The sequence below is a fragment of the Erpetoichthys calabaricus genome, chromosome 18 (genome assembly GCF_900747795.2).
Source record: "Erpetoichthys calabaricus chromosome 18, fErpCal1.3, whole genome shotgun sequence".
In the NCBI taxonomy this organism is placed as follows: domain Eukaryota; kingdom Metazoa; phylum Chordata; class Cladistia; order Polypteriformes; family Polypteridae; genus Erpetoichthys; species Erpetoichthys calabaricus.
Genome location: NC_041411.2, coordinates 70,535,056 through 70,554,779, shown reverse-complemented (window position 1 = coordinate 70,554,779; position 19,724 = coordinate 70,535,056). Strand labels below are relative to the sequence as shown.

At 40.3% G+C, this 19,724-nt stretch overlaps 1 protein-coding gene across 2 annotated transcripts in view; it reads right to left on the bottom strand.

The window, feature by feature from the left end:
• The window catches only part of nicn1 (nicolin 1), a 42,080-nt gene extending 30,608 nt beyond the window's left edge, over positions 1-11,472 (bottom strand). For both annotated transcript variants that reach the window (XM_028824432.2, XM_051921533.1), the window contains exons 1-2: positions 11,265-11,472; positions 123-264 (exon numbers count right to left, since the gene is read on the bottom strand). In XM_028824432.2, coding sequence (XP_028680265.2) covers positions 123-264; positions 11,265-11,281 — 159 coding nt within the window. In that variant the 5' untranslated portion in view covers positions 11,282-11,472. The remainder of the gene's footprint in view (positions 1-122; positions 265-11,264) is intronic.
• Between the last annotated feature and the right edge of the window lie 8,252 nt (positions 11,473-19,724).

Below are 19,724 nucleotides of genomic sequence, written 5' to 3'. Positions count from 1 at the left end.
AGAAAAACTAATGCCAGTTGCATACTTATGACTAATTTACTCTGTTCTCTCTGAATCTGTACTATGGATCAATGAATGAACTTGCTTTACTAGCAACCCATAAAGAAAATTAAATGACTTACATTAAATGATGTGCATTCTGGGGAGACAGCATCAATTACCAAGACCCCCGGGTTTGCTGCATCTGTAAACATATTGCCAATCTGTAAACTTACTGGAGCCTTAATTGAACAAGCTACCATGTTATCACACATGCTTGAAGATCTGAAAAATAATATCAACAGAAAAGAAAAACAAATTACATTTGGATACATTTAAACTTAAAAAACCTTACATGTGTTCAAGGTGTAAGCGGTATTGTTGCTGCTGGCCAAGTCTTATTCTTTCAGAAGAAGAGAAGGCTTACCTTAAAAGGTCATTACTCATCTTCTCAATCTGTTTACATTTTTCAAAGCTAACGGCGAACGGAACTAAACATGATTTCTGACCCTTTTCCCCACAGTAAACAACAGTAGACTCCATTTGAAAGATGAGAATAAAAACGATATTTGTTTCTTTTTTGTTAGATGCATTCACATATAATGCGAAAAGCACCTACTGCGACAGCCTTGTCAGTCCGTCCGCATGAAACAACTTGACACCCAGTGGACTGATTTTGTTGAAACTCGGCTCACTTCATTTTTCCAAGGCAAAATTTAATTTAATTTAATTAAACAGGACAGTTCAGTTTTCATTGAGATGTCTTGAATAAAACAAGCTGTACAAAGTTCTGAAAGTATCAGTGAATTTGCAAACTTGTGTACATCTTAAAACAGAATAACATTTTGTGCAACTTCGATTTTGGATTAGTTTACTGTTTCAAATTTACTTTGAGAGAGGCTACTTCCACTTTAATATTTTGTATATTTTCCTTTTTTACTAGTCTGATGGCCATTTGGATCCCCAGTTAAAACTCCAGGGAAGGCACTCGCACACATGTGCAAGCCACTCATACGCCAGCTCACGTCTCCTGCTGCTTAAATGTAAGCCTTAACTGGAACTGAATAGAAGAGAAAATTAATTATGTAAGGATTGCTTTGTAAACATGAAGTGAACAAATACGTACTCAGTATTTACACTACACTTAAAACAACCTTGCAGCTTCATTATCTGAACATTATTATTGGTAAGAAGGGTTGTTATCAAATTGCAGTGTAAGGTGTTTGAACTAATCTCTACATATATAAAATTAAACGTCTGTCTATCTGTCTGTCCACTTTTCACGAGAGACCTACATAACGGATTTAGATCAGGTTTTTTTCTATAATTTGCTTGAACATTCCGGTTGATTTCTGCAACTTCTCTCATTGTGCTAAGTATCATAGTTCACTTGTGGTACCAATTTATTTGCGAAAATTTGACAGACACACAGCGGGCCAAGGGGAGGGGGACGAGGCCCTTCTCACTCACACATCAGCCTCAGGGCGTTCCTTATCTCCGCTTAGCAAGCAAACGAGAGAACTACATAACGGATTTAGATCGGGTTTTTTTTTTTTTTTCTATAATTTGCTTGAACATTGCAGTTGATTTTGAAACTTCTCTCATCATGCAAAGTATCATAGTTCACTTGCAGGAGCGATATAGTCGCACTAATCCGAGAGGCATGCAGCGGGCCAAGGGGAGGGTGCTGGGCCCTCTACACTCACGCACCAGCCTCGGGTTGTTTCTTAGCTAGCGAACGAGAGAACTACTTCACGGATTTAGAGCGGCTTTTTTTTCCCCTATAATTTTCTTGAACATTCCGGTTGATTCTGTGACTTCTCTCATCACGCGAAGTATAATAGTTTGCTTGCAGGAGTGATATATTCGCGCTAATCCGAGACAGAGGCTGTGGGCCGAGGGGAGGGGGAAGCATGACGTCAGGAGTAGGGAGCCGGGCAGGGCCCTCCTCGCTGTCCTGCTTCACTACTACGCGGGCGGAGCCGCGGTGCACGGCTAGTTAATTATATAGGAAACTCCCATAATTGACATAAAAATAGAATGGGATTAGAAAGGGAACTGCGGTTGATATTCAGGGAGAAGATAGCAGCTGTGGGGCATGCAACATGGACTGCACCTGGGTGTACAGAGTGTATGGCGCACAAAGAGGCTGACTATGCCACAAATAGCAAGGACAGAGCAAAACTCCACCTTACTGATAGAGTAGCTTAGAAGTAAAACACATCAGAAAGACTGCACTGGGTTTACGGTTTATCTGTGCCTGAAGAGCTGCTCTGGTTCTGTGTATCTTAAAGATTACTGTCATCTTTGAAATTCCTATTATACAATAAATCAGTTTATTTTCTGATTTCATAGTTTTTTTTGGACAATTTTAATAAACAATTCAGTTTTTACTAATATTAATAGCTACATGGGCAGCTTAGTGCAGTTGCTTTTCTTCTTGAATGGAATAAAATTGCTTGTTATGTTTTGCTAGTATAGATCATTTCACATTTATACTTTTCTTTCTTTTGGTAATTTTACTTTATTGCTGATATTTTGGCATTTAATGGGTGTAACGGAGTATTGTTACTATAGTTGGGAAGGAGGGGGTTGTATTTATTTATTTTGTTCTTTATTTCGCCTTATACAATTTCTCGTATTAGGAATTTGTTAGTTTTCGCATACCCCTTGGGGTCAGAGCGCAGGATCAGCCATTGTACAGCGCCCCTGGAGCAATTACAGGTTAAGGGTCTTGCTCAAGGGCCCAGCACAGTAGGATCTCTTTTGGCAGTGACGGGAATTCGAACCAGCAACCTTCTGGATACCAGCACAGACCCTTAGCCTCAGGGCCACCACTCCGCCAAGTATTTACTGCATCAAATATTTGATGGGGTAGTTATTGGATTTTTTTTATCTTTTGGGATCCCTTTTTATTAAAATTAATAAATAAATAAATAATACGAAAATGTAATATTTCTCTTACAGTAAAATTTTTCAGCAAAGCTCCAGAACTGCTGTCTATCCTGGTCTGAAACAGTCGACAATTTTACTTTGAGACTTTAAGTCTACATTGGGTACGTCTTTTAAAAGAGTGCTAAGTTTAAGAAATGTGAACAGCAGTTAGTCACAGACCCTCCACATCTTACAGTGACATATCTATCGATGACATTTTTACATCACTTGAATTGCTCTCTACTGTCTATGAAAGCTATTGAGCCACCACAAACATATGTGGGTTCCATTTTAATCACCTGATATTGCAAAGTGCTGTTAAAAGGAGTATATTTTATGTAGTCTACTAATTCATACAACTACATACTGTATATTATATGAATATAAGTTAATGGTACAAAACAAATTTAATAAACAAAAAAGTGATAACTCTTTTAACTAAAGGGCTATTCAAAATGAAAGAGCAGATTTCAAAAATGTATTTCAAACAAACTGTATAAGACAGAAACACATTCCACAAATCACTGGAAAGAGGAAAGTTCAAAGTTTAAAAGCCCCCCTAAAAGTACCAGTGAATGCCACCGACTTCATTTCCATGCAAGATGGTGCTCCGCCTCATTTCCACTTGGAGGTCCGGCATTACCTGAACAACACCATTCCAGGACGATGGATTAGAAGAGGTGGACAACAAGATCTTGCTCATCGTCTATGGCCTTCCAGGTCTCCAGACCTTACCAGCTTGCGATTTTTATCTATGGGGGTCCATTAAAGAAAGAGTGTTTGTTCCACCTATGCCCGCTAATCTTCAAGATTATCAACATCGAATTGAGGAAGCTTTGAATTCAGCTCATGTTGAGTACATGCAACCTCAAGCACCATAGGACCAAACTTTGAACTTTCCTCTATCCATTGATGTGTGGAATGTGCTTCTTCTGTCTTATACAGTTAGTTTGAAACACATTTTTGAAATCTGCGCTTTCATTTTGAATAGCCCTGTACTATACCTTTCAACTAAGTTAACTAATGCACCTGAATGTTTACAAAATGCATACATTTTCATCATTTACATGCAGCTACTGTTTAGAACTGCCGATTATGCGCTATATGTTGGTTTCGCCTCTGCCATACACTTAGTCTTTCATGTCTATATATACACATAGGGACATTCTATGGCTACATTATTGGATACACCCATCTAGTACTAGGCAGGAGAATTCTTTGAGATTGAGATAGATTTATTAAGGTTCTAGAAGCATTCCTCAGGTTTTCTGTCAAGTAGTTCACGTATTGCTCAATCTCATCCCAAAGGTGCTATGTTGGACTAAGATCTGGGGACTATGAAGGCCATTAGGCGCAAACTGAAGTCACTGTCATGTTTGTGGTACCAGCTTGAGATGATGTGTGCTTTTGTGATATGGTATACTACCCTGCTGGAAGTATGCATTTGAAGAAGGATAGACTGTCACCATGCACAAAGGCACAGGGTCAGGAACAATTCCACTTTGGTTTTCAGATGACATTGGGTATTACGAGGTCTAATGTGTGCCAAGAAAATATTCCCTACACCATTTGACTATCACTAAGAGCGATTACATTTAACACAAGGCAGGCTGGATCTACAGTATGTTTACAACAAATTCTGTACAAGAATCTGTGACTAGAAAGTTGTTGGCACCTGTCATGAAAGCTACAGCCCACCAGTGGTAAAGGAAGCTGTGAAAATGGATTTGACTGAGAAATACTGGCATGTCAAACATCTGTTTAGTGACACCACGGAGAACGACTTTCAGACCACCTCAAAGCGGTTCCGTAAACCATTTAACAACTCGGGAAGGGTTAGCAGGACACTGTCCAGGCTGACCTCAACAAGTGTGATTCAACTGTCAGGGCCATCTTAACAGCATCATAAACCCCCAGAGCAGCTCAATCCGGCTGGGACACCCAGAGAATGGAAGGATGGGGAAGGCAGCTACTTTTGGGCACTGCCTCTCCCAAGACACTAAATGGCAGCTCCCCAGATTCCCACAGAGCATCCTGGGACTTGCAGTTTGCTATCTAAGCCCTGTTGGGTGCCCTGGGTGCCGCCAGGGGGTGCTATGGAAGGACCGGGGGAGTCGTGCTTCCCTTGTAGCCCAGAAGTACTGTCAAGTCATGAAAACGGAAATCCAGAAGCACTTCCAGGCCGACGATAAACTTGAATTCTCTGTCTGACCCGGAAGTGCTGGCAAATCACGTTGGAAGAAGAACAGAAGCACTTCCTGGTCAAGAACTATATAAAGGACTGCTGAAGCTTGCTGGGAGGTGTGGAGGAGAAGAGAACTGTGATTATTATTGTGTATAGATAGATAGATAGATAGATAGATAGATAGATAGATAGATAGATAGATAGATAGATAGATAGATAGATAGATAGATAGATAGATAGATAGATAGATAGATAGATAGATAGATAGATAGATAGATAGATAGATAGATAGATAGATAGATAGATACTTTATTAATCCCAAGGGGAAATTCACATACTCCAGCAGCAGCATACTGATAAAAACAATATTAAATTAAAGAGTGATAACAATGCAGGTAAAAACAGACAATAACTTTGAATAATGTTAACGTTTAATTGAATTTGAAGAGTCGCATAGTGTGAGGGAGGAACGATCTCCTCAGTCTGTCAGTGGAGCAGGACGGTGACAGCAGTCTGTGGCTGAAGCTGCTCCTCTGTCTGGAGATGATCCTGTTCAGTGGATGCAGTGGATTCTCCATGATTGACAGGAGTCTGCTCAGTGCCCGTCGCTCCGCCACAGATGTCAAACTGTCCAGCTCCATGCCTACCATAGAGCCTGCCTTCCTCACCGGTTTGTCCAGGCGTGAGGCATCCCTCTTCTTTATGCTGCCTCCCCAGCACACTACCGCGTAGAAGAGGGCGCTCGCCACAACTGTCTGGTAGAACATCTGCAGCATCTTATTGCAGGTGTTGAAGGACGCCAGCCTTCTAAGGAAGTATAGTCGGCTCTGTCCTTTCTTACGCAGAGCATCAGTATTGGCAGTCCAGTCTAATTTATCATCCAGCTGCACTCCCAGGTATTTATAGGTCTGTACACTCTGCACACAGTCACCTCTGATAATCACGGGGTCCATGAGAGGCCTGGTCCTCCTAAAATCCACCACCAGCTCCTTGGTTTAACTGGTGTTCAGTTGTAGGTGGTTTGAGTCGCACCATTTGACAAAGTCCTTGATTAGGTTCCTGTACTACTCCTCCTGCCCACTCCTGATGCAGCCCACGATAGCAGTGTCGTCAGCAAACTTTTGCACGTGGCAGGACTCCGAGTTATATTGGAAGTCCAATGTATATAGGCTGAACAGGACCGGAGAAAGTACAGTCCCTTGCGGCGCTCCTGTGCTGCTGACCACAATGTCAGATCTGCAGTTTCCGAGACGCACATACTGAGGTCTATCTTTAAGATAGTCCACGATCCATGGCACCAGGTATGAATCTACTCCCATCTTTGTCAGCATGACCCTAAGGAGCAGAGGTTGGATTGTGTTGAAGGCGCTAGAGAAGTCCAGAAACATAATTCTTACAGCACCACTGCCTCTGTCCAAGTGGGAGAGGGGTCGGTGTTGCATATAGATGATAGCATCCTCCGCTCCCACCTTCTCCTGGTATGCGAACTGCAGAGGGTGAAGGGCATGGTGGATCTATGGCTTCAGGTGGTGAAGCAGCAGCCACTCCTTCATTTACTTGTATTAGTGGTGGCTGTGATGCTTAGGGGCACGATACAAGAAGAAAATAATTAAAAACACTTCTTGGTGCTTTAAACCTGTGTAATGAGCGTCCGTCTGTTGGGTTCAAGAGGAAACACTGCCACCTAGTGTCCACAACTGACAAAGATGCCAGGGCGAATGAGATTTGGCCAGAAAACAGAAAGCACTGGTGGAGGTGTTATGGCTAATGGGTCTGTTTTAAATTTTGATGGAGTGTGGGGTCAGCAACTAAAGGCTGACAACTGGGGTGGGGGTGTCCAGTTCTTAAAAGGAAAAAGCCTATGACCTGTGTTATTTCTTGGTAGGTGCAGTTCCATGTCCGCTGCAGCATACCTTTCAATCCTTGTCTTTATTGAGGACAATTTTTTTCAGCATATTTTGCAGTGAATTAAGACTATTTAAAGTGGACCCAATAGAAAGCATATAATGAGCTTTCTATTGTGATATGCCTGATTATTCTCTGTTTTCTTATTAAAAAACCTATGAAAACACACTTTAGAGGGCCATTATGCATACACAAAAATGTGGCTGAGATTACAAAGCATGAATGCAGTTAAAAGGAACAAGAGAGAATAGAAAAAAGAAATTAAGCTCCAGCTATAAGCAATAAAAATCACATTTGCAGACACTGCAGTCTTCCAAGTCACAGATGAGACGTTTCCCATTTGAGGCTATGATATTTCTGTAATTGATGCCCTCTAAAGCGCCAGGTAGAAATGTCATTGTTTTTAAGCATTCAGATTCAGTGTAATCAGAATACATTTGCCTACACTGCTTGATGTCCGACTGAAATCAGATTTATCCAACTGAATAAACAAATCACCCATTTAACCAGCAACAGGCCTGTCAAAGTGTCAGAGTAAAGGCTCTACTTGTGTCAATGGAGTATTTTAGGTTGTTTTAGGCTTAATAAATTTGCAAACGTTTCTGCAATCCTGTTTTTACTTTGTCATTCCGGAGTGTTGAGTGCCGCTTCGGTGAAAAGACTGAATTTGGTTGATTTTGGCGCAGGGCCGCAACATGGCAGAATGTGAAAATGGGGGACCCATGCTGGGGCTGGATACTTTACGAATGTGCTGAATATTCCCACATGTAAACATACACAAATTGTGTTACCTGTTCAGTTTTCTTCTATTTTTCTTGTTTATTGTTTCTTATTCCTGTCCAGAACTTTAACATTCTTATATTTATCTGTTACTAGCTGTACCCTGCGGTTCTGCCCGTGTAGTAGTGAAACAGGACAAACTTTAAAAATCAATACAAAAATTTTTTAAAAATGTAAGAATTTGTATTGAGAAGAATTTAAATTGATAGCTTTTGTATCTGAGGGCCTCTTGATATACAGTATTGTTGGTTTTGCTATCAGGAGCGAGAATGTAGCTGTGATCTCTTTGCCAAAAATGTAAAAAGTTGGCAAGGTATCTCTGGCCAAGTGGAAGGTAGGTACACTCCGACGTCAAGCGTCGGCACCGTATCTAATCGTATTCAGCTCTGACGGGCGAGCGTACCACGCGTGGAGAGAAAAGCACATGGCTGTGATATCTTTGCCAATGAGCAGCTACCCTCTAAAACACACGTAGCTCTGATCTCACTCTCAAAAATGTCAAACGTTACTCCTTAACAATCTGTAGATGATAATGTCTGCTGAACAAACAGGAATCACTAGCTAAGCTCCAACACGTGGTGACAGGCAGAGCGACTCGAACGGAGGCTGGCACATGAGTGAGGAGGGCCTCCGCCCGGCTCCCAACTCCTGAGGTCCCACCTCCCCCTCCCCTTGGCCCGCAGCCTCTCTCTCAGATTAGCATGAATAAATTGGTGCCGTAAGCAAACTATGATACTTAGCTCAATGAGAGAAGTTGCAAAATCAACCAGAATGTTCAAGCAAATTATACAAAAAAACCCGATCTAAATTTATTAAGTAGTTCTCTCGTGAAAAGCAGACACACATACAGAGAAGGCCTTGGACTTTATATATGTATATATAAGTATCTCTCTCTCTCTCTCTCTATATTATATATATATATATATATATATATATATATGAGAATGAGAGAGAGAGAGAGCGAGAGAGAGATTTGGTATTTAATACGTGATATTATTTTGCATCCTGTGTTACCAATGTCATCTTTGCTTTTAATCAAAATATATTCCTTTGAATTCTTGTAAAGCACTTTGAGTATAGAAACGGTGGTACATAAATAAAATATATACACTGAAAAAAATGGTTTTGATTATTTCATGCAGTTCTTCAAGTGATTTTTATAAATTTCTGTGTGCTGATGAAAAATTAAAACTATTTTTCTCCACATGTAACATTATCTATCTATCTATCTATCTATTTCACAAAAAACAATTTTAGCTGTCAATTTTACACAATTTTATTGTTTTTGTGTTAATATATATTATTAATGATAATTTGTTTGAATTTAATATTTACTAATATTAAAATCTATGTTTAAAGCAAAACAATGAGAAAACGAACTACAAAAACGCAGCATTGGTTCACATGTGGGGGCCTGAACGTATCTTGCGCGGTCAGTAATCATGTCATATACAATCCCCATGTTTTCTCTGTGAGTGGATCACCAGACTCAAGGATTTCCATTGGGTTCAGAATGAATGGCCAGCTAGAGAAAAGCTACAGCTTGGTGCCAAAAACTTCATCAGACCCAGCTTGGTGGAATCTGATAAAGCGCTGCTTACCACCACTTCATATTAAGCTTGGTTTAATGAAGCAGTTTGTCAAAGCCATACCAAAAGATGGAGCCTGTTTTATATATTTGCACAGAACAATTACAGGTTTGTCTGAGGTTAAATTGAAAGAGGACAGTCTTCTGGACCTGATATAAGAAAACTGATTTCTGGTGCGGAATTTAATGGTGCATTGCACGACCTTGAATAAGAGGCTTGGGTATCATTCAAAGAAGTAATTTCTAAATGTGTAAGTAACAATAAATATCCAAATTATTAAAAAATATATAAAAAGTGTATTAAGTTTAATTAATTATTTCACTTTTCAGATTTGTATTTGGGATTTTTCTTTGAAAACCTTGGGGTGAAATATTCCATCAGGATATCAAGGAAAATGGAAAGAAGTAAGCAAGGGTGTTGGCATGTCTGGTATAATGGTGGACAACTGCTGGATGATTCAAAGGAACACATCACAAAAAGTGTACAAACGACAGGCCACCAAACAAAGCTTTGGATAAAAAAAAAATTCTAAGTGAAAAAAGTAAAGAAGTTTATATTTTATATATATATATATATATATATATATATATATATATATATATATATATATGGTTTGAAAATAGTTTTACTGTCAAATAAATGCAAAGAGTACACGACACGTGTTTCGCCCTCATTCTGGGCTCATCAGGTGTACACACTCCACTGCACTCCCTCTCGGGAATCGAACCTCGGACGTCAGCGTCAGAGGCGATGCCCCTAACGTTGCGCCACGGCGTGTGGTTCGTTTATATATATATATATAAAATGTCAATGAATATGTGGGGCGGCACAGTGGCGCAGTGGGTAGCGCTGCTGCCTCGCAGTTGGGAGATCTGGGGACCTGGGTTCGCTTCCCGGGTCCTCCCTGCGTGGAGTTTGCATGTTCTCCCCGTGTCTGCGTGGGTTTCCTCCGGGCGCTCCGGTTTCCTCCCACAGTCCAAAGACATGCAGGTTAGGTGGATTGGCGATTCTAAATTGGCCCTGTGTGGGTGTGTTTGTGTGTGTCCTGCAGTGGGTTGGCACCCTGCCCAGGATTGGTTCTTGCCTTGTGCCCTGTGTTGGCTGGGATTGGCTCCAGCAGACCCCCGTGACCCTGTGTTAGGATTCAGCGGGTTGGAAACTGGATGGATGGATGAATATGTGTTCTTGCTTTCTTTACATACAATATATGTTTAAAAATTTGAGACTGACTAAATGTTTTCATGTTAAATTAGTTTAGAACAATATTGCATACATGAACAAATTGTGTAATTTGTTAAACTGTAACTCCATTTCTTTTCAATTTTATACTTAAATGTGAGGAGATGGAAACGTTCTAATTATATGTCTTTATTTTGTTCATGAATGAAAATACAAATAAGTATTTCACAATTAAAACAATTTTTATGGGTTATTATCTGTGTTATTTTTAGTATAACCCTGGACCAGACGTTAGTCCACTCATTCAAAATCCTACATTCACTCATCATTGCGGACTAATACATAGTCGCCCAAACAATTTCCCGTAGACGTCTTTGCAATAGCAGATGAAACACACGTAAACATGAGGAGAACCTGCAAAATCTACACGGAGAATGAAGGCAGATAAAACGGCAATGCTAAAAAAATCAATCTGACAGGACCTGCTTTTGCTCTGCTAATTTTACTAATGTCATTCGTGCAATTTATTATTAGTATTGATGCAGCTTTAATTATTTATATTCCCCGAGCTAAACTCGCACACACACTATATGTGTATATATATATATATATATATATATATATATATATATATATGTACATACATATATATACGCTCACGCGCACGCACACATACACACATTTCTAAGCGATCATTCTGCAAAAAAACTTACCCGGGTATGAGGTCCATATGAAAGTCCGTACTTTGAGACGATGGTGCAACTGTTACTCTCAACAATGCATACTGGCACGATCTCCGAACCCCCGACTTAAACACAAGCTGTCAAAACCTCTGAAATAAGGTTTGCCGTACTACAAATATCATCGACCCTTTTCTGCCTAGCACTTCCTGCTTGTCTCTATAGTAACCAAAAGCGTTGCCTATACGCCGTTACCGCATTCAGGGCGTGGTCACAATGCCTGACGTAACTAAAGGCCGACCGCTAGAAGAGTCGAAGTTACACATGCGCTGTGTTGACTTAGGCTGTCCCAGTCCGCTCCGTATATTTTTCAGTTAGAACGTCTTTTCGGAAGCACAGTGATAAAAGCTGTCCCAGTAGGGTGCGAATTCCTAAAACCTGAATTTCCCAACTGCGGTAAGCAGTTCGCGCGAAAGGTGTGAAGTAGATGAGCGCTTGAAATTCTGGAGCTCATCTTTAGTGTAGGCTGTGGCAGAGCACACTGGGAAAACTGCATTGCAGTTCCATCCATCAGTACATTTTTTAAATCCGCTTTCTCCAGCGCATATATATATATATATATATATATATATATATATATATATATATAAAAGGAGGTGTACTTTGTGCCACATTACCTGAGACTGACACAGTAGTGTATAGGCTGTGATTTAAATCGAAGGTGTAGGACTTTAGTGGCACCAGGATAATAATAATAATAATAATAATACATTTTATTTATATAGTGCTTTTCCCATGCTCAAAGTGCTTTATAGATATTCAAAGGAGTGCAATAGAAATTAAATAAAGATAATAACTTGATACAAACCTAATATCAAACATTAAACACCATATTGTGTCATTTTCTATCCTTTTTAATACAGAACAGGGTCCCAGTGGTGTTGGCTGCAGCGTATCTCGGTTAGCATAGGGTGTAAGGAAGGAACAAATCCAACACATATATCAGGGCCAATTTAGCTTCACCAGTTCACCTAACATGCATATTTTTGGTGAGTGGGAGGAAACTCAAACAGACACGGAGAGGACATGCAAGCTCCGTGCATGGAGAACCCAACACACAAACCCTGGTCTTCTTACTGAGAAGCAGCAGTGGTATCGCTGCACTACCCACATTAAACAACAAATAATTCATATATATATGAAAAACTCTTTTTCAAATAGATGGGATTGGCTCCAGCAATGTTATGTTGTGTTATGATATAGTGGGTAGGAAAATGACTGACTGACTGACTTAATACACTGTGACCAAAAGGAGGCTCTCTTAGCCCCAAACCACAGACACACTGTAACCTAAAACAATACAAATAAAAGGCATTTATTTATAACCGTCACTTATAACCAAATAAGACCCAGCCAAAGCACAAAAGTAGTATTAAATATTCTCTTCCTCCTTCCATTCTCCTGATGATTGCTTCCTTCTACCTCCTGACTGACTCCTTGAGGCAAGGTGGAATGGCTCCTTTTATCTCAGACCTGGGAGTACTTCCGGTGCTAGGACACGATCCGCTGGAAGCACAGGACATGATATGCTGGAATTCAGGATTGTAAACCCCTGCAGTACCCCCCGGCAGCTTCCACAGAACACAACAGAAATGTACTCTGGGACTCCAATTCCCACCATGCCCTCTGGGTATCCGAATGGGTACCAAAGCCCACGGATACTACCATCTAGTGTATTGGGGAAGAAAATATTCACTAGACATCCCCCCATTCTTTCCATTACAGTGGCCTCCCAGTCGGTTAAGGGTCCCAGCTCAACATTGGCTGGGATGCCAGCCCATATGTGCCATCCAGTACAACAGCCGTGAATAAATAACATAATTTGTGTACGTTTACATGCAGCAATATAAATGTAGAACTTACAAGACCGGATTTTGTTATCGGTTTGAGAGTCAACCTCTGGATGGACATTGGCTGTTTGATGTTCAGTTCAGCCTCATCTACAGATGCAAACTCCTCAAGTTCTTATTTCAATTTTGTGTGACACATTAGGATTGCATTTAATCAAATTAGCCTATTGCTTTATGATTAATAAGCCACGCAGCAATGTTAAATGAAGAAAGATTGTTGCACTAAGAACCATCAGTGTAGACCAGAATTGGTACATTCCTGTTGTGATGACAAACCCTTAGCAGGATGGCGTACTTCAGAATTAAAAGGGCTGATGAGCTCTGAAGCACAGCCTGGTGACCCATAAGCCTCTGTTACAAAACGTTAGCATACTGCAGTATTCAAAGTGTATTAAGATTATTCCGGTCTGACTGCTTGCTAATAATGAAGCATTTAACAGCATTTAACTTATTCAGGAAATAGCAAAAGTGACAAAGATACAGAGCACCAGGTAAATAGGGCAGAAAAAAAAGGTCAAGCACCAGTGGACTTTGACAGTGATCCAGAGGGTCTCCGGAGGAAATACAAATTGATGCTCTTGGAGTTTTTGATCCAGCAACATATGTGCAATAATAATGTAAGATACATGGAAAAGTGACACCTGATGGATTGACCAGCTCTGGGAAGTGGCGAGGATAGAGAGACTTGACTCAGTAGTGGAGCTTCAATTGCAGCTCCATAAGTTATTGATCTTAGTTGAATCACAGTGTGAAGTAAAATTCAAATCCAGGATGGAAAAGTAGATTGTTATAGTCTTAGAAAAAAGCTGAAGAAACAATGAAAAATTATACAAAGTTTTATAGAGAGTAACAAGCGTGCGGCAGCATACCCCATCCTATCTGACACCAATGGCTCTAACATTAACATTAAATTATAACAATTATAATTATAATTAATTAATTAATAATAATTATAATTAATATTATAATAATATTATAATTATATAATTATATAGTTATATAATTATAATTATATAACATTAACATTAATTGGCTCTGCATTAACCCAGGGTACAATGGGCACTGGCTGGAGGCCCCAGAAACATAGGGGCCCACAATGTTTCTGATGCCTATGTTCGAGAGGGGACCCAAAAATAACCGGGATCTGTGCCTGGCATGCAATCTCAACTTAGTTGCAAATTTCACCGCAAGCTGTAGCAAACTGTGGAAGTCTGTCAAGTACTGTATTGTTCGTACGGCATTCAATTTCGTTTTTTCTTGGTGCTTATTAAACGTGTTCTGTGATTTTTGTGATGGGTGATCATAAAGAACAGCGAGTCTGCATTAAATTTTGTTTTCTCTTAGCAAAAACAGCTGCTTGAAACTGCTTTAAAAGTGGAACCTTTAAAAAAACACAGGTCTACGAGAGGTTTTCACATTTCAAACGAGGGGAAAAGTCCCTTGAAGACCAACCATGATCTGACCGACCTTCCACAATTAGGAATGATCAAAATCTTGAAAAAGTTCGCAATGCAATTTACGAAGATCGTCGTCGGACTTGTGTGTCTTGGAGTTCTTGCCACCTTCCCTACTCGCCTGATCTTTGCTCCATGCAACTTTTTCTTGTTCCTACATAGAAAGGGAAGAGCTTAAAGGAAAGCGTTTTTGTACCGCGGAGGAAGTCAAAAGAAAAATCGCTGCTGGCATTGGACAATGTTCCTCTTCAGCAATTCCAAAAATGTTTCCACCACCATTGGGACAAGTACATTCATTCACATGGAGTGTACTTTGAAGGAGACTAAAGTTTCAGTAAGTAAAAATTATTAAAACAGTTTGTTTTTTCAATTTTTGGGTACCCCCTCGTATGTTTCTGTTTTGCTATCAAAACAGGAGACCAAGTGCACTACTTTACCTGGGGAAAGGCCTATGATGGCATTAAGATGGTCCTACATTAACTGAACAATAGAGTTTAAGAAAATAGTTTGCACTTGTACTGGGTGCTAACGTATTGTATGGGCAGTCAGGAAAAAGGGAGATAATCATTAGAATTTGGCATGTATTGAAAATGTATAACAAGTAGAAGGTAAACCAGCTAAGAAAAGTGCATTATATTCAGAAGAGAATGACAGTAGCAATTAACGCAACAACAGATATTATAATATCAATGGTATCTGTCACTATCACTAACCATTGTGTCTCAATGTTGGTATATTTAATTAAATGTTATGTGAAAATTATAGTTATAGAGGTATTAGTGGCAGTATATCAAAAACGACTTAGTAATAATAAGAAACATAACCCAAATGCATGAGTTCTTTTATAAGATCAGGTTAGGTGAGGATGCAGTGAACATGGCTCTCCACTACATCTTGCAGCATTTAGACCCTCCAGCTATGTTAGGATCTTATTTGTGGATTTCAGTTCTGCATTAAATACAATCATACCAGAGCTTCTCCACAGCAAACTTCTCCATATGAATATAGAGGATACCACATATCTCTGGATCTCTCACTTTCTAAGTTGTAGTGGTCATTAACCGCAGAGAATCAAAATGTGCAGAGAATCAAAATGTAATAAATCATTCACACAAACTGAGCAAACATGTTCCGATTCTGGAAACCGCCCACCCCCTTTTCTAACACATACAGTATACAAATAACATGTGATCTGTAGCGATAGCAGGGAGCAGGTTCAGGAGACCCTGGAGAGGTGGAGATATGCTCTAGAGAGGAGAGGAATGAAGGTCAGTAGGACCACCAAGACAGAATACATGTGTGTAAATAAGAGAGAGGTCAGTGGAATGGTGAGGATGCAAGGAGTAAAGCTGGCGAAGGTGGATGAGTTTAAATACTTGGGACCAACAGTACAGAGTAATGGGGATTGTGGAAGAGAAGATGAAGAAGAGAGTGCAGGCAGGGTGGAATGGGTGGAGGAGAGTGTCAGGAGTAATTTGTGACAGACGGGTATCCGCAAGAGTGAAAGGAAAGGTCTACAGGACGGTAGTGAGACCAGCTATGTTATATGGGTTGGAGACAGTGGCACAGGAGACAGAGCTGGAGGTGGCAAAGTTAAAGATGCTAAGATTTGCATTGGGTGTGACGAGGATGGATAGGATTAGAAATGAGGACATTAGAGGGTCAGCTCAGGTTGGACGGTTGGGAGACAAAGTCAGTGAGGCGAGATTGCGTTGGTTTGGACATGTGCAGAGGTGAGATGCTGAGTATATTGGGAGAAGGATGATAAGGATAGAGCTGCCAGGCGTGAGAAAAAGAGGAAGGCCTAAGAGAATGTTTATGGATGTGGTGAGAGTGGACATGCAGGTGATGGGTGTAACAGAACAAGATGCAGAGGACAGAAAGATATGGAAGAAGATGATCCACTGTGGCAATCCCTAACAGGAGCAGCCGAAAGAAGGCGAAGAAGACAGTATACAAATAACATGAAAAATCACGAACCCAAAATATCCCACGATGTCCACTCAGTATTGTCTCTTTGTAAAATGAAATATCCCCCAGTATTTCCAAGTCTTCAGACTTGCTATCCCAGAATAAAAGATTATTACTTGCTCTAGAGAAGGCAGTCTTTATACAGTTAAATGAGTACCTCAATAAACATGCTATTCTTGATAAATTTCAGTCAGGTTTTAGAACAAATCACAGCACAGAAACTGCACTCGTTAAAGTAGTAAATGACTTGCGGGTAAATGCAGACAGAGGCCATTTATCTGTTCTCATCCTCTTAGATCTGAGTGCCGCATTTGACACCATTGATCATAATATTCTTAAGAATCGCCTTAGTCAATAGGTGGGCCTCTCTGGCAGTGTCTTAAATTGGTTTGAATCCTACTTGGCAGGGAGAAAATTCTTTGTTAGTTGTGGTAATTATAACTCAAAGACACATGATATTCTATATGGTGTTCCACAAGGCTCTATCCTGGGTCCGCTGCTCTTCTCAATCTACATGCTTCCATTAGGTCAGATTATCTCAGGGCACAACGTGAGCTACCACAGCTATGCTGATGACACACAGCTGTATTTATCAATAGCACCTGATGACCCCAAATCTTTTGATTTGCTAACACAATGTCTAACTTGTATCTCAGAATGGATGAATAGTAACTTTCTCAAATTAAATAAAGAAAAAACCGAAATCTTAGTGATTGGCAATAATGGATACAATGAGGCTATTAGAAATAAACTGGATGCATTAGGATTAAAAGTCAAATCGGAGGTAAAAAGCTTAGGGGTAACCGTTGATTGTAATCTGAATTTTAAATCGCATATTAATCAGATCACTAGGACAGCATTTTTTCACCTAAGAAACATAGCAAAAGTTAGACCTCTTATTTCATCGAAAGATGCAGAGAAATTAGTTCATGCATTTGTTTTCAGTCGGCTAGATTACTGTAACGCACTCCTCTCAGGAATACCCAAAAAAGACATTAATCGTTTGCAACTAGTGCAGAATGCAGCTGCTAGAATCCTTACCAGGAAAAGAAAATCCGAACACATTTCTCCAGTTTTGATGTCACTACACTGGTTACCTATATCATTCAGAATTGACTTTAAAATTCTGCTTATGGTTTATAAAGCTTTAAATAATCTCGCCCCGTCTTATATATCGGAATGACTGACACCTTATATTCCAAATCGTAACCTCAGATCCTCAAGTGAGTGTCTCCTTAGAATTCCAAGAGCAAAACTTAAAAGAAGTGGTGAGGCGGCCTTCTGCTGTTATGCACCTAAAATCTGGAATAGCCTGCCAGTAGGAATTCGCCAGGCTAATACAGTGGAGCACTTTAAAAAACTGCTGAAAACACATTATTTTAACATGGCCTTCTCATAACTTCACTGTAATTTAATCCTGATACTCTGTATATCTAATTCATTATAATAACTATTCATTCAAAATCTGTACTAACCCCTACTCTCTCTTCTGTTTCCTTTTCCGGTGTCCTGTTGGTGGTGGCGTGCGCCACCACCATCTACCCAAAGCACCATGATGTTCCAACAATGATGGATGGATTAAAAGCCAGAAGTCTGTATGACCATCAGCATCAAGTGACTCCGTTAAAAACCCAAACTACCAAGAGGACTATTTCATTTATGTTAGGTAGAATGCCCAGAGGGGACTGGGCGGTCTCGTGGCCTGGAACCCCTACAGATTTTATTTTTTTCTCCAGCCTTCTGGAGTTTTTTTTTGTTTTTTCTGTCCACCCTGGCCATCGGACCTTACTCCTTTCTATGTTAATTAATGTTGTCTTATTTTAATTTCTTATTTTGTCTTTTATTTTTCTTCTCTTCATTATGTAAAGCACTTTGAGCTACTTTTTGTATGAAAATGTGCTATATAAATAAATGTTGTTGTTGTTGTTGTCACTCAATCTCGATCATCTTAACTGTCCTGTCCACTTCATTCGGTGTACCGGGATCTCTTCAAGGTGGCCACCTCCAAACTGTGTAGTACTTCAGTACTCCACGTGAGACAGTCTCTTTCCTGGCTTTGAATAGCTCACATTTGTCCCCTCCACCATAAAGCTCAGGCTCTGTTTTTTCCTCTTCTCTTCCTGCCTTTTCACATTCTTTTTTAACAGTACATCTGTGATCATTTCCATGGCACCCTCCCGGAAATCGCTGCAGTAGATACCTCACAAAGGTCCTCCCTATTGACATATATCCAATCCGCCCATCTTACGTCTTACACTATATTCTATATGTACTCAGACGAAGGACAGGGTGCATATTGATATTAATGCAATAGAGTGACAAAAGATAAGATAGAGAGAGGTTAGGAGCAGGTGCTGATACAGTACATTGCTGCACCCACCACATGACAAACCACCTCAAGATCCCAGATTAGGACCTGAGTGCAGCACTACACCAGTTCAGATGGAATGGAACAGTGTGAGATTTTTTATGGTGGCTGGAGTGCCAATTCTGCCACCAGCTCCCAGATTTTTCTCTGGATGCAGGTTAACGTCATACCTAGGATGGAGTAATTGCAGGTTAAGGGCATTGCTCAAGAAGTAGAGTCACTTCTGGCATTTACGGGATTTGAACTGGCAACCTTCTGATTACCAGTGCAGATCCCTAGCCTCAGAGCCACCACTCCGCCCCAGCCACCACTCCGATAATCCAGAAAAGAAATGTATGTAGCAGTGCTACAAAATAACAGACGTCAGACAGTGAAGATGGGCAACTATCAGTCAGGGCTCCTGACCCTGACCATGGGGACCCCTCGGGGTGGTGTTCTGTTATTTCTCCCTTTCTTCTCTGTACATCAATGACTTCACCTCCAATGACCAATCTGTTTAAACTTCTGAAGTTTCCTGACACCACCTTGATTGGCCAGAATTCAGACTGGAACAAGGTGTCATATCGGAGGGAGGTGGATCAGCTGTCCATTTGGTGCAGCCTCAGCTATCTAACTTGAATTCCAATAAATACAGTAAAAATTATTGTGGATTTTAGGAGGCAATCCTCACCTCCTGCTCCCCTAGTCCTAAATGATGTCACTGTTAGCGGAGTAGAATCATTTCAACTTCTTGGCACGACTAACCCTCGCAATCTGACCAGGGATTGAAATTGTGACTGGTTTTATCAAA